This window comes from Urocitellus parryii, chromosome 12 (genome assembly GCF_045843805.1).
Source record: "Urocitellus parryii isolate mUroPar1 chromosome 12, mUroPar1.hap1, whole genome shotgun sequence".
NCBI lineage: Eukaryota > Metazoa > Chordata > Mammalia > Rodentia > Sciuridae > Urocitellus > Urocitellus parryii.
Genome location: NC_135542.1, coordinates 11438723 through 11455351, shown reverse-complemented (window position 1 = coordinate 11455351; position 16629 = coordinate 11438723). Strand labels below are relative to the sequence as shown.

The 16629-nt window shown below is 34.6% G+C and overlaps 1 protein-coding gene across 3 annotated transcripts in view; it reads right to left on the bottom strand.

Moving 5' to 3' along the window:
- The window catches only part of Tsga10 (testis specific 10), an 81642-nt gene that overhangs the window by 28095 nt on the left and 36918 nt on the right, over window positions 1–16629 (bottom strand). For all 3 annotated transcript variants that reach the window (XM_026412563.2, XM_026412566.2, XM_026412565.1), the window contains 2 exons: window positions 14497–14607; window positions 11495–11680 (listed from right to left, as the gene is read on the bottom strand). In XM_026412563.2, the coding sequence (XP_026268348.1) occupies window positions 11495–11680; window positions 14497–14607 (297 nt within the window). The remainder of the gene's footprint in view (window positions 1–11494; window positions 11681–14496; window positions 14608–16629) is intronic.

The following is a 16629-nucleotide window of genomic DNA, read 5'->3' as shown; positions in this document are numbered from 1 at the left end:
CATGAGTGAACCGCCGACCCGCCGAGCAAAATGGAACAGCTGATGAGTGACAATTTAAAATCTAAGTGATCCAACATGGCGGCGGACGCGGAGAGATCAAGTCTCTAACCCCTTCAGCTGCGCGGGCATAGAGAGAAGTAAACTGTCAAAATGCTGTTTGCTCAGGACCACTAGGCAATGTTGAGCTGAGTGGATCAGGGCGAACAGTCTGGGCTTCTCAGAACACATGGAGCCCAGATCGGCTGCATTCAAACTCCGGTTTGTCTGCTTCTCATGACTCAGCACTAAGGATCCTGCTGAAATAACTAGTCAGCCCGCCTGAACTTACAGAGGTAAAAGCCAACTGAGCACGATAGCCAGACCGAGGGAATCAGGAGTGACGCGGGACTAGCGGCACAGAACTCCCGGCTACTGCTCCCACCAGTGCTGACAACTGAGGTCCCTTGCACCAGCTACCAGGGGAGTTGCTACCAGAGGGTAAACAAATTCGCTGGGGGTTCTCAGCCCCAAGCTCTAAAAACGTAGGGTCTGAGGGAGGCAAACAGGGAGAGTGTGCCCAGGCGTTCATGAAAACAGGGCTCCCAGGAGCAGCAGACCTGGTGTGTAGCCAGTATTGTGGTGAGTGTCACAGGTGAGCAGGGCCTGGCTTGAGGAAACACAAGAGAAGGACCTAGGCACTCAGGATTGGAGACCCGCACAGTCTGGGAGGAAGAGCTGCTGCACAGTGATTGGATCCCACCTATCGAGAAGAGAAGCTTGGCCCAGTGGGCACAGCTCCACCTACTGGAAGAGAAGTTAATCGAGCTCTATGACTGCATTTATTATTTTTTTTTTATTATTTATTTTATTTTATTTTATTTTCATCTTTTTTGTTGTTGTTCTTTAACTTTTTTATTAATGTTTTCAATTTTTTTAATTCTTTATATTTTATTATTATTACTATTATTTTTTAAACTTTAATTTCCATTTTTTATTATCATCATAATTTTTTTGTTTTAAATTTTTGTTTTTTCTTTTTTTCTTTCTTTCTTTATTTTCAATTTTTTTTCTTTTGTCTTTTCATTTCTTTTCAATTTTCTTATTCCCCCTTCCTTGAATTCTACCTGCCTACACTCATTCTCTTTAGTGACTTCTTCCCTTCCCTTCTAATATCTTTCCTCCCAAGCATCAAATAAATTTATAAGAGTAAACAGTAACTCAGCAGTCAAACAGAACAAGAAGTAACATGAACAGAATAAAAAAGCAAGGACGAAAAGGAGTACAAACAATGCAGGACAGCCTAAATATTCAGGAGGACCTAGAGTCATCAGAAAAATTGTCATATAAAGAACTCAAGGAACACCTTAGACAGATGGAAAGGAACCTTAAAGAGGATACAAGACAGCAAATTCAAGCAGCAAAAGAACACATTGAGAATGAATTACATAAACAGATAAAAGAAGAAGTTAAGCATCTTTATAAGGAGATAGAGATTATAAAAAAAAATCAAACAATAATTCTAGAAATGAAGGAAACGATAAACCAAATTAAAAACTCAATCGAGAGTATCACTAACAGAGTGGAGCAAGTAGAAGCCAGAACATCAGATAATGAAGACAAAATATATCATCTTGAAAAGAATCTAGCCAACTCAGATAGGCTGGTAAAAAATCACGAGAAAAACATCCAAGAGATTTGTGATAACATTAAAAAACCAAACTTACCAGTCATTGGGATAGAGGAAGGTACAGAGATTCATACCAAGGGAATGAGTAACCTGCTGAATGAAATAATTACAAAAAACTTTCCAGAAATAAAAAAGGAAACAGATATACAAATTGTAGATGCATACAAGACACCGAGCACACAAAATCACGGTAGACCAACGCCAAGACACATTGTTATGAAGATATCCAATATACAGAACAAAGAGAAAATATTAAAAGCTACAAGAGAAAGGAGGCAGATTACATTTAGGGGTAAACCAATAAGGTTAACAATGGATTTTTCATAACAGACACTGAAAGCGAGAAGATGCTGGAACAACGTATTTCAAACACTGAAAGACAATGGATGCCAACCAAGAATTCTGTATCCAGCAAAATTAACCTTCAGGTACGACAACAAAATAAAAATCTTTCATGATAAACAAAAGCTAAAAGAATTTGTAGCCAGAAAACCAGCATTGCAAAGCGTCTTGAGCAAAACACTACACGAGGAAGAAATGAAAAACAATAACCAAAACCATCAGTGGGAAGTGCCTCAGTAAAGACAGAGGCCGGGGGGAAACCTAATCATGGAGAAACAAACTAAATTAGAAAAAAAAAAAAAGATAAATAATCAAACATGGCAGGAAGTACAAACCATATATCAATAGTAACTCTAAACGTTAATGGCTTAAACTCTCCAATAAAGCGACATAGGCTAGTAACATGGATTTAAAAAACAAATCCAACAATATGCTGCCTCCAGGAGAAACATCTGATTGGAAAAGACATACACAGGCTCAAGGTGAAAGGTTGGGAAAAAATATACCACGCACATGGTCCTCGTAAGCAAGCAGGGGTGGCCATCCTCATATCGAATAAAATCGACTTCAAGACTAAGTTAATCAAAAGGGATAAGGAAGGACATTATATACTGTTAAAAGGAACCATTCACCAACAAGACATAACAATTATCAATATTTATGCACCAAATAATGGTGCTGCGATGTTCATAAAACAAACTCTCCTCAAGTTCAAGAATCAAATAGACCACAATACAATAATTATGGGTGACTTCATCACACCTCTCTCACCATTGGACAGATCCTCCAAACAAAAGTTGAATAAAGAAACTATTGACCTCAATATCACAATCAATAACCTAGACTTAACTGACATATATAGAATGTATCAACCATCATAAAGTGGATATACTTTTTTCTCAGCAGCACATGGCTCCTTGTCAAAAATAGACCATATATTATGCCACAGGGCAACCCTAAGTAAATATAAAGGGGTGGAGATAATACCATGCATTTTATCTTATCATAATGGAATGAAACTGGAAATCAATGATAAAAGAAGGTAGGAAAAATCCTACATCACATGGAAAATGAACAATATGTTACTGAATGATCAATGGGTTACAGAAGACATAAAGGAGGAAATCAAAAAATTCTTAGAGATAAATGAAAATACAGACACAACATATCGGAATCTATGGGACACAATGAAAGCAGTTTTAAGAGGGAAATTCATCGCCTGGAGATCATTCCTCAAAAAAAGGAAAAACCAACAAATAAATGAGCTCACACTTCATCTCAAAGCCCTAGAAAAGGAAGAGCAAAACAACAGCAAATGTAGCAGAAGGCAAGAAATAATTAAAATCAGAGCAGAAATCAACGAAATTGAAACAAAAGAAACTATTGAAAAAATTAACAAAACTAAAAGTTGGTTCTTCGAAAAAATAAATAAGATCAACAGACCCTTAGCCATGCTAACGAAGAGAAGAAGAGAGAGAACTCAAATTACTAACATACGGGATGAAAAAGGCAATATCACAACAGATGCTACAGAAATACAGAAGACAATTAGAAATTATTTTGAAAACCTATATTCCAATAAAATAGAAGATAGTGAAGACATTGATAAATTTCTTAGGTCATATGATTTGCCCAGACTGAGTCAGGAGGATACACACAATTTAAACAGACCAATATCAACGGATGAAATAGAAGAAGCAATCAAAAGACTACCAACCAAGAAAAGCCCAGGACCAGATGGGTACACAGCGGAGTTTCACAAATCCTTTAAAGAAGAATTAATACCAATACTTTTCAAGTTATTTCAGGAAATAGAAAAAGAGGGAGCTCTGCCAAATTCATTCTATGAGGCCAACATCACCCTGATTCCGAAACCAGACAAAGACACCTCAAAGAAAGAAAACTAAAGACCAATATCTCTGATGAACCTAGATGCAAAAATCCTCAATAAAATTCTGGCGAATCGGATACAAAGGCACATCAAAAAAATTGTGCACCATGATCAAGTAGGATTCATCCCTGGGATGCAAGGATGGTTCAATATACGAAAATCAATAAATGTTATTCACCACATCAATAGACTTAAAGATAAGAACCATATGATCATCTCGATAGATGCAGAAAAAGCATTCGACAAAGTACAGCATCCCTTTATGTTCAAAACATTAGAAAAACTAGGAATAACAGGAACTTACCTCGACATTGTAAAAGCTATCTATGCTAAGCCTCAGGCTAGCATCATTCTGAATGGAGAAAAGTTGAAGGCATTCCCTCTAAAATCTGGAACAAGACAGGGATGCCCCCTATCACCACTTCTATTCAATATAGTTCTCGAAACACTGGCCAGAGCAATTAGACAGACAAAAGAAATCAAAGGCATAAAAATAGGAAAAAGAAGAACTTAAATTATCACTATTTGCGGATGACATGATTCTATACCTAGAAGACCCAAAAAGGTCAACAAAAAAACTACTAGAATAAATGAATTCAGCAAAGTGGCAGAATATAAAATCAACACACATAAATCAAAGGCATTTCTGTATATCAGCAACAAAACTTCTGAAACGGAAATGAGGAAAAACATTCCATTCACAATATCCTCAAAAAAAATAAAATACTTGGGAATCAACCTAACAAAAGAGGTGAAAGACTTATAAAATTAAAACTACAGAACCCTAAAGAGAGAAATAGAAGAAGATCTTAGAAGATGGAAAAATATACCCTGTTCATGGATAGGCAGAACTAACATTATCAAAATGGCGATATTACCAAAAGTTCTCTATAGGTTTAATGCAATGCCCATCAAAATCCCAATGGCATTTCTTGTAGAAATAGATAAAGCAATCATGAAATTCATATGGAAAAATAAAAGACCCAGAATAGCAAAAACAATTCTAAGCAGGAAGTGTGAATCAGGCGGTATAGCGATACCAGACTTCAAACTATATTACAGAGCAATAGTAACAAAAACAGCATGGTACTGGTACCAAAACAGGCGGGTGGACCAATGGTACAGAATAGAGGACACAGAGACTAATCCACACAGCTACAACTATCTTATATTTGATAAAGGAGCTAAAAACATGCAATGGAGGAAGGATAGCATCTTCAACAAATGGTGTTGGGAAAACTGGAAATCCATATGCAACAAAATGAAACTGAATCCCCTCCTCTCGCCATGCACAAAAGTTAACTCAAAGTGGATCAAGGAGCTAGATATCAAATCAGAGACTCTGCATCTGATAGAAGAAAAAGTTGGCTCTGATCTACATATTGTGGGGTCAGGCTCCAAATTCCTTAATAGGACACCCATAGCACAAGAGTTAATAACAAGAATCAACAAATGGGACTTTCTTAAACTGAAAAGTTTTTTCTCAGCAAGAGAAACAATAAGAGAGGTAAATAGGGAGCCTACATCATGGGAACAAATTTTTACTCCTCACACTTCAGATAGAGCCCTAATATCCAGAGTATACAAAGAACTCAAAAAATTAGACAATAAGAAAACAAATAACCCAATCAACAAATGGGCCAAGGACATGAACAAACACTTCACAGAGGAGGACATACAATCAATCAACAAGTACATGAAAAAATGCTCACCATCTCTAGCAGTCAGGGAAATGCAAATCAAAACCACCCTAAGATACCATCTAACCCCAGTAAGATTGGCAGCCATTATGAAGTCAAACAACCACGAGTTCTGGCGAGGATGTGGGGAAAAGGCTACTCTTGTACATTGCTGGTGGGTCTGCAAATGGGTGCGGCCAATTTGGAAAGCAGTTTGGAGATTCCTGGGAAAGCTGGGAATGGAACCACCATTTGACCCAGCTATTGCCCTTCTCGGACTATTCCCTGAAGACCTTAAAAGAGCCTACTACAGGGATACTGCCACATCGATGTTCACAGCAGCACAATTCACAATTGCTAGACTGTGGAATCAACCCAGATGCCCTTCAATAGATGAATGGATAAAAAAAAATGTGGCATTTATACACCATGGAGTATTACGCAGCACTAAAAAATGACAAAATCATGGAATTTGCAGGGAAATGGATGGCACTAGAGCAGATTATGCTTAGTGAAGCTAGCCAGTCCCTAAAAAACAAATACCAAATGTCTTCTTTGATATAATGAGAGCAACTAAGAACAGAGCAGGGAGGAAGAGCAGGAAGAAAAGATTAACATTAAACAGAGACATGAGGTGGGAGGGAAAGGGAGAAAAAAGGGAAATTGCATGGAAATGGAGGGAGACCCTCATTGTTATACAAAATTACATATAAGAGGTTGTGAGGTAAATGGGATAATAAACAAGGAGGGAAATGAATTACAGTAGATGGGGTAGAGAGAGAAGATGGGAGGGGAGGGGAGGGGGGATAGTAGAGGATAGGAAAGGTAGCAGAATACAACAGTCACTAATATGGCAGTATGTAAAAATGTGGACGTGTAACTGATGCGATTCTGCAATCTGTATTTGGGGTAAAAATGGGAGTTCATAACCCACTTGATTCTAATGTATGAAATATGATATGTCAAGAGCTTTTTAATGTTTTGAACAAACAATAAAAAAGAATGTAAATTAGCAACCAAAAAAAACATGAATATCAGAAAGCCCTTTATGAATATCTATAATGAATTAGAAGATACTTCATAGAAGATGACAGATTTGTGACCAATAAGCATGTGAAAAGCTGCTCACCATCACTAGTAATGATGAAAGTGCAGGCTAAAATGACAAATGTAATAATGCCATACACCTATTAGCAAGTCCTGGAGAAGATGCAGAGTGACTGGCACTACCACCCAGAGCAACCGGGAGTGTCACAAGCACTTCAGGAAACCACCAGTCAGTTTCTTAAAAAGTCAAGCAGACTTACAGTAAATTGGAGGGTGGTGGTGATGGGTTTTCCTAGCTTTTTATCCATGATAAATAAAAACTTATGTGCACACAAAGACTTGAAACAACATTTGCAAAAATTTTATTCATAATGGTCAAAAACTAAAAGCAATTTGTTATGGACTAAATTGTGTCCTGCCCTGCTCCCATGTTTGTATGTTGATGTCCTAACTACTAATATGACTGAATTTGAAGGTAAGACTTAAATGGCCAGGGATAGGGATATAGCTCAGTGGTATAGCACCTGCCTAGCATGAGTAAGATGAATGGATAAAGAAAATGTGGTATATATACACAAGGGAATATTACTCAGCATTAATGAAGAATAAAATTATGGCATTTGCTAATAAATGGATGGAACTGGAGACTATCATGCTAAGTGAAATAAGCCAGTCCCAAAAAACCAAAGGCCAAAATGTTCTCTCTGATATGAGGATGCTAACCCATAACAAGAAAGGGTAGGGAGGGGAAGTATAGAAGTTCATTGGACTAGACAAAGGGGAATGAAGGGAAGGGAGGAAAGATGGAAATAAGAAAGATAGTGGAATGAACTAGACATAACTTTCCTATGCTCATATATGAATACTTGACCAGCATAACTCCATATCATGTACAACCACAGGAATGGGATCCAAATTGGAATGGGTTGCATTCCACGTAGGTATAATATGTAAAAATACACTTGTCATGTATATCTAAAATCAACAAATTTTTTTAAAAAGGAAAAAAATGATTAGGCATATACCCAATGGAAATTCCTACATATGTTCACCATATGAAAGAATATTTTCAACAACATTTTGTGCAAACTGGAAACAATTCAAATATGTTCAAACAATTCAAATAATTAAAGAATAAATAAAAAGAAAAAAAAAAGGATGAACTAGCTGGGCATGGTAGTGGACACCTGAAATTCTAGCTATGTGGGAGGCTGAGGCAAGAGGATCCCAAGTTCAAGGCCAGCCTGGGCAACTTAGCAAGACCACATCTCAAAACAAAAACACAAAAAAAGGAATGAACTAACATACAACAATATGAATAAAGTTCAAAAACATGCTGAATGAAAGACGCCAAAACACAAATAAATGTATACTACCTGATTCTGTTTATGAAAAATTCTAGAAAATCGGCAGATCTTATCTATGGTGATAGAAAGCAAATCAGCAGTTGCTTGGAGATTTGGATGGATGACTGCAAAGAGGTTTGAGAAATGTTAGGGAGATGATGAAAATGTTCCATATCTTCTGTAATGGTAATTATAGAAGTATAAAATTTGTCAAAACTCATTAAATTGTATACTAAGATGAGTGTTTGTACTTTATGTAAACTATACTTCAATAGCTGATTTAAAAATTAAATTTACCAACAGTTCATTACAAAGTAAACACATGAGATAGTGAGATGTTGCACTGCTATATGAAAGCACACTTTGAAACAAAAGTGTTATTTGAGCAAGTTATTACACAATGATAAAATATTTTCAGAAGAATATAGAAATAATGAACTGATATGAAACTAATAGCAGTCTCAAAAATAAAGCAAAAATGAGAAAATCATTCAGAGGAAAATAAACAAATTCACAATTACAGAGGAAGATCTTAACATATCTCTTCCAGAAATTTGAAGATGGGTTGGAGATATAGTTCAGCAGCAGAGCACTTGTGTTGCACAAACCAGGCCCTGGGGGTTTGATCAGCAGCATGTACGCATACATGTACTCTCTTTCTCTCTCTCTCTCTCTCTCTCTCTCTCTCTCTCTCTCTCTCACACACACACACACACACACACACAGATACATACACAAACCAGAAGTCAGAAGATAAAAATGCAAATTTAATAAATATAAGACTTACTGACACTACTAAGCTTAATCTAATATATAAGTATATGCGTACACACACACACACACATATTACATATAACACATAACAATAAGTGAGCACACAAGCTTCAAGCTCACACAGAATATTATCAAATACTAAGTGCATACCCTGCTACCAGCAAGTCTTAACAGGTACAAAAGAACTGGCATCACATATGCAATTTTATCCAATCACGATGTCAAAAATATTAGACAATAAAATATAAGATGCAACAAATAATATTAGATGCAAAAAAAGAAAAAAGAAAAATAACCCCTAGTCCCCTGTACATTGGAAATTAAAATAAAAACTTTAGGGGCTGGGGTTGTGGCTCATCGGTAGAGTGCTTGCCTAGCACGTGTGAGGCCTTGGGTTTGATCCTCAGCACCACATAAAAATAAATAAATAAAATAAAGGTATTCTGTACAACTAAAAAAAATAAATATAAAAAAAACTTTAGCAATAGCAAAGTCATAAAGGAAGCAGGCTATATTTAAAACAATGGCAATGATAGCATGACCTCAACACTTGTGGGCTATAGCCAAAGAAAAAGGGAAAAATACAGTCTTAGAAGAAAGATACAAAATCATGGAATGTGATACAATTATTTTAAAATTCATCTGAAACAGTTTAATAAGAGCCAAGTAAGGTCAAAATAATTTAGGGGAATATTAATCATCCCAGATATCAAGATTAACATAAACCAGGCATAGTGGCACACAACTTAATCCCAGCAACTCAGGAGGCTGAGGAAGGAGGATCACAAATTCAAGGCCAGCCTCAGCAACTTAACAAGACTCTGACAAAATAAAAAATAAAAGGACTGGGATATAACTCAGTAGTAAAGTGCCCCTGGGTTCAATCCTGAGAACCACAAAAAAAAAGAAAGGATGGCTAAGTAGACAACTGGAGTTGAATGTTATTTTCCTGACAAAGTACACTTATATTTCACTGAAGAAAGGATGATGGATATTAATCCACAAAAATAAGATTTCGCTATTTCAAACACAAAATCAATCTTAAGTCATTAAAGACATATTGGTGAAGAGCAAAATTCTACATAAAACTTTCAGAAGAACCAAAATAAAAGTATTTTTTAGTTGATCTATAATCTTTGTACTTATTTATGGGGTATAGTACTAGAACTTGATATGTGTATGCAATGTGTAATGATCAAACTGAGGTGAAAATTAGCATTTCTACCTCCTCAGATATCATAATTTTTCTAATTATTCAGAATGTATAATATATCATTGATTACTAGAGTTACCCTACTAGGCTAAGGAATATCGGAACTACCTCCCTTTCCCTAACTGTACTTTGGTGACAATTTTCCACCCACCCATTATCCTCCCTTCCCCCACTCTTTCTATCCTCTAGAAAAGAATATTTAAATAAAAATATAGGGAAGTATCTTTCTGGCCTTGGGATAGTAAAGAATTTCTTAAGGAAGAGATAAAAGCATAAACCACATAGGACAAGATTAATAATAATTTTGAGTGCATCTGAGTTTAACATGGATTTATATTGCAAGAAAAGGAAAAAGACAAGCCATTGATAAGAATAAGGTAATGATCATATCTTTAAAAGTATTATTATTAAGAATATATAGAGAATTTCTATAAATTAATATGAAAAAGATAAATAACTCAAAAGAAAAATGGGCAAAATTTAAAAAGAATCCAAGAGAAAATTCATCCAAGAAACATGAAAAGACCTTCAATTTTACCTGTAATCAAGGAAACACAAAAGTATGAAAAAACTTTAAATCTGACAATATCAAGTACTGATTAGTATTTGAGCAAATGATAACCCACGATTTTTGGTGGGAAAGCAAAACCTTAGGAATTTTCAAATAACAGAGTTGAAATCACAATTATCTTGGATCTAGTTATTTACATGAGCCTAGAGAGACATACAGCTGAGAGAAATGTAAAAGGTGGTTTACTGCAAGGTATCTTATTAGAGAAAAAATTAAATTTCCTTCAACATGGGAATGATTTAAACAGTAAAATATTAAAAACACTACATGTACCAAAACAGATAAACTTCAAAATTAAAATGTTAATCAAAAAAGGAAAGTTGATCCAAAAAGGCAAGATGGGGTTGCTGGGGTTGTGGCTCATGCTAGGTAGTGTGCTTGCCTAGCATGCATGACTCACTGGGTTCGATTCTCAGCACCATGCACCATATACAAATAAATAAAAATAAAGGTCCATCAACAACTAAAAATATATTTTTTAAAAAAGGAAAAATGGTTATATATAGTATGATAATATTTGAAAAAAATTTAACAACACAAACAACATCATTGGTAAGCAACACATCAACACGAAAGACATACACACCAACAATCAAGGAAGGAGGAAGGAAAAGGGTGAGAACTGGTATCTGTAATGTGCATTTTTAAGCAAGAGATATGAAGCAAAGGCAAATATTAGCATTCTTACATCTGGAGGGTAGGGATGTTTTTGTCTGTTTCATGACCTTTTTTGTACATTTTTTATGTTTGAAATATTTCTCAATTAAAAAAAGCTAAAGATAATTGTTGTAAGGTAGATAATAGAGGAGAATCAGAATAAGTGTAAGGCAAATGGTCAGCAGGCCACAATTCACAGTATTTAAACAATTTAACTTCTTGTTAACACATTTAATTTGTGGAAAGTAAAACAAAACTCCTTTAAATATTATGCAGAATGTATTATAAGTATATTTTTCCAAACTTACTTGCTCAACTTCTCTGTTGAGAGCATCTACTTTTTCTTTTAATCTGTTACTCTCTGCTTCTGCAGTGATAAGTTCCAATTTGAGGGTATTGTTATCTGCCTCAGCTTGCCGGGCTTTATTTTCCCAGTTTTCAGCATCTTCATTGGCTTTTCGGAGTTGATCCATTATTTGCCGGTTTTCAGATTCCTGAAAAACAAATCTTAGGTATTACTTTAAAGCTCAACATATGATACATATTAAACATTATTTTCCAGGTCACTAGGAATCCACTTGCTACAAAGGAGCATTTCTAACATAACCTTGAGAAAAAACCTACCTGTACTCTTAGTTTAGAAAACTGGTCATCCAGTAGTTAACAAAAGGAAGTGTGATGAGGATCTGTACTGGCTCAGTTATTCCACTAGTAAATTTAAGTAAAGCTACTTACCTTATCTTCAGGACCTGAGAAAGGGCTCTTATATTTCCTTTTGTTCAAATGAAATTCTCATGGTCTCCTTTTCCATACACATGTTTACTGACCACTTGCTGGTCAGGTTTCTGAGCTTCTTGATTTTTGTTTCTGTGTATTCCTTCTTCATGACGACTTTACTGGGTTGTACACAGCTTCTGAATTCTTATATATCTTAAGTGTGGACTTCTGTAATTCTCTTGGTTTAGAACATTTCCTGTCTGACTCCTGCCTTTCATTCATAACCCCAGTCTTAACTTTCTTGATCATGGACTATAATTCACCTTTGCCTGCTATTCTAGTAATTTGCCCTTAATTGCTCAAAAGTAAAATATCAAAGCTTTGCCAAGGAACATTATTCATAAATATGCTTCCACATATAAATTGAACATATACTATAGAACCATTTCTTTTAAAATCTTCAAAATTCTATCATGAGTGGATTAACTGAAGTAGGACCTTTTTCCCAGAGGAAAAAATTCAGCTCCACAAATAATACAATATTCTGAAAAATCATAATTAGGCTATTTTAAAAAACAAATCTTGGGCTGTGGTTGTAGCTCAGCGGTAGAGCTCTTGCTTAGCACTTGCGGGGCCCTGGGTTGGATCCTTAGCACAACATAAAAATAAATAAATAAAATAAAGGTATTGTGTCCAACTACAACTAAAAAAATAAATCTTTTAAAAAAATACATTCTAAAAAAATCTTACTATTACGGTTTGGCTAACCCATTCTAAAAAAATCAGTTATAATTCAGTAATTAATAAAAAGTTCCTAAATATCTTTCTCTCCTGTTAATAAATACCATATTTTTCTATAAAAAAAAATCCTGGGCTAAATAAAATAACCAAATTGCAATAAGTAATAGTTTTTAAGTTTTTTTTCCATCTACACTATCCAATCTTTTATTCAGCAAGTATTCACTGAATATTTATTTTGTGTCATACATTGGATGCTGAAATAAGTAGTCATCCTTTCCATAAGGAAACTTTTAGTAAATTCCAAATCAAATCATCATCAACCAGCTATTTCCCGTTCTCTCACATAAAATACACCGTAATCTCTCCCATCTCTTAAAAACAAATCTCCATTGTCAGCCTTGTCTCTTTATCCTTACTTTATAAGCTTTTCATATCAGATTTATGTTCTCATTATTAAGTTTGCTTGATTGTAAGAAACGTGTTGAAATTCAGTTAATATTGCCATCTTGTGGCCTCACATGAAAGATCTTTGCCAAGTCTGTTCAAATAGTTCTGTACAGCAAACTACTTCATAGGCTTTCAAGATTCAGATATTCTGCTAGGTGTGATGTTGCATGCTTGTAATCTCAGCTACTCAGGAGGCTGAGGCAGGAGGATTCAAGTTCAAGACCAGCCTAGGAAACTTAGTGAGACCCTGCCTCAAAATAAAAATTTAAAAGAGCCGGCAGTATAGCCCAGTGGTAAAGTACCCCTGGGTTCAATCCCCAGTATCAAAAAGAAAAAAGATTCAGATATTCCAAATGTGTCAGTAGGAACCTGTTGTATGTTTTCCATGATCATACTAAAGATGATAGCTGAGTAAGGAATATGTGCTTTGGAAGAACCTGGTACAATAAAACATACATAAACTGAGTTTACCCACATCAACCTTTTCCCTCTTTAACTTTGTGTGTACTTAATTGTCTAAGTCATTCTCTTAACAATGCCACGTAATTTCACGTAGTTAGATGGGGCTGTGCTGTCGCTACAAAAATATCTAGTATTTCTCAAAGACAGGAACCATTTTTTAATATTAAACTCAGTTTTATGACCAGGTAATATGCAAAAAAGGAGTCTGTACAATGTTTCTTCTGCCTTCCAACCACCCTCACAAAAGCTGTGTGGGGCCTAAGATAAGCAATTTTATAGAAGAAGCAAAACTGCTCTTCGGAACTCTCCATTCCCCCTTTCTAAGGTGCCTTTCCCATCCAGTACCCAAGGCAAGCTCTGGCCATCCACAGGGCTCCTTGCAACATTCTACCTGCCTCAGCTGATATTTTTTGTAGTTGCTGGATTATACTAAAGATAATAGCTGAGTATGGAGTATGTGCTTTGGAAAAACCTGGTACATGTACCTCGTCAAACAGTTGCTAACATGAGAGAAATGCAAAGGGCAGTTAGTTTTCTGACCTCTGGTCCTAAGAAACAAATGACTCCATCACAAGATGATCCATTCTGTTCTGCTACATAATCAGGTAGAGCCACTTCCGTCAGAGGCTTGTAACAGAAACCTCTACTGTTTTCAAATAGAAGTGAGGCCAAGTTAATTCTGGCCTTTTGTCCTTCATCCAGTTAGGAAGATTCTGTTTAGTCTAGAATGTTTTTTACTTAGCAAACTAAAAGGCATATATTCTGGAGCCACCTTTCTGGACATTGGCAACTTTTAAAATCTATAATTAACTCACCATTGTCAAAACTAAAATAAGCTATGTGATAAAGAGTTCATTCACCTGTTCTGATACAACTGATTACTAAGTTCACTCTTGTGAAAACTCTTAAAAATCATGAGCAAAGGAAAAAAATCTATACATACTTCAGACTTCAATATATTCTTTAGCTTGTTAACCTCCAAATTAGTATCTTGGACCTTCTGTTTTATGTCATTAAGTTCATTATGTGTATCATTCAATTTTTTGGACAGTGCCTATGGAAAAAAGATATCGAGATTTGAATACAACAAATAAAAATTCCTACATGTAAAAAACATCAAAAATGAAAATTTAAAAGTTTGCAACAAGTAGGTATATAAAAAGTTAATATACTTAATGTGTAAAACTCATATAAAAACCAAAGAAACACAAAAGCCCAGGAGCATATGGGCAAAGGATATAAATAGACAATTCACAAACAGAAAGCACAAGTAGATAATGTTTAACAAAATTAAACTTTACTAATAGTCAAAGATTTTCTAATTTAAAAAGTAGTATTTTGCCTACCTAGTTAGTAAAAGTTTGAAATTTCAATTACGAACCGTACTACTTATTCCAAACATAAATTTGCATATGTAATCATATGAATCACTATATGATGATATCAAGAGACATTTGAGGGCTGGGGATGTGGCTCAGCAGTAGCGTGCTCGCCTGGCATGCGTGCGGCCCGGGTTCGATCCTCAGCACCACATACAAACAGAGATGTTGTGTCTGCCAATAACTAAAAAATAAATATTAAAAAATTCTCTCTCTCTCTCTCTTAAAAAAAAAGAGACATTTGAAAATGCTTATAAAAAGAAGTCTCATAAGATTTGATTCAATTTGATAAAATCTAATAAAATTTCATATTTATTCACATTTGGTGAATGTTGCTATAAATAGTAGTATATCTGCACAGTGGTATAATAACACAGTAGAATATTATGCATCTATGAGAAATGTCTGGAGTAATTTTAATAATAGAGGAAGATGTTATGTATATTAAGTGGAAAAAATCAGGTTACATCCTGACTTATTAAAAAAATATCAAATGATAAAATGTGTTAAGGTCTCAATTTTCCAAATGTTCTACGATATTGGTTCTTAACCTGCAGTCCATGGACGGATCCCTATTCTACCCAAACAAAGAAAAAAAATGTACTCTGGAACATATGTAAATTATTACCAATTTTCTCCTAATGATAAAAATGCTTATAAAGTTTTAACAAGACAGGGAAATGCTTCTATTACAGTAAGCTAATAATAGCTACAATTTATTGAGTAATATGCTGGACACTATGGTAAGTACTTTCCAGGTATATTCTCACTTAATATCCATCTTTAAGGATTATGAAATTAGATATAGAAAAGTTAAACTATATGACTGTACAACCTGGCAGTGAGATTCAACCCCAAGTGAGACCTAAAATACTTGGCTCTAGTGCTCCTCACATAGGTTTTTTTTTTTTTTTTAAAAAGGATGACACAAAGTGGTGTGGTTTTAAATCCCAGCTACATTTAATATATATATATATATATATATATATATATATATATATATATATATGTATGTATATGAATAATATAAAAATGTTTAATTTTGAACTAATTTTCACTAAAAGCCAGTAAAAAAATATGTCAAATGTTTATAGTGACTAACCATGGGTAGTAAAGATAGGAGTTTTTAAAAACCTTTTTATAAGAAAAAAAGAATTTTCTAATGAGTTTCTATTTCTTATTAAAAATATATATAACTAAATTTCTAGTTTCTCATAAATAAAAATTATGTCCATCTTTAGCTTTAGCTTACTTGCTCTAGTATACACAGAGTACACAAAGGTAGACCTTATAGATTCACATCTTTTGGGTTGTACTGCTATTTATTCATTTATAAAAATAATCTTTATTTTTCCAAGTTTTAGATTTACAGAAATATTATGAAATATTTTATACAGCCCCATATACCTAAACACCCATGTTCTTCTATTATTAGCATTTTACACTAGTACTTTTGTTACAGTTAATGAGCCGATATTGATAATATTAACTGAAGTCCATATTTTATGCAAATTTCCTTCATTTTTACATAATATCCTTTTTTTGTTCTAGGATCTCATTATTCATTAACTTTCAAATAATGTCTCAGATAATTTCTTACAATTGACAAAGTGTTGCATCTTTATTGCTATTTATATAAATTATAACTATTTGGTAGCTAAAGAATACAAGTGCTTCTGAAGCAAACTAAATACACT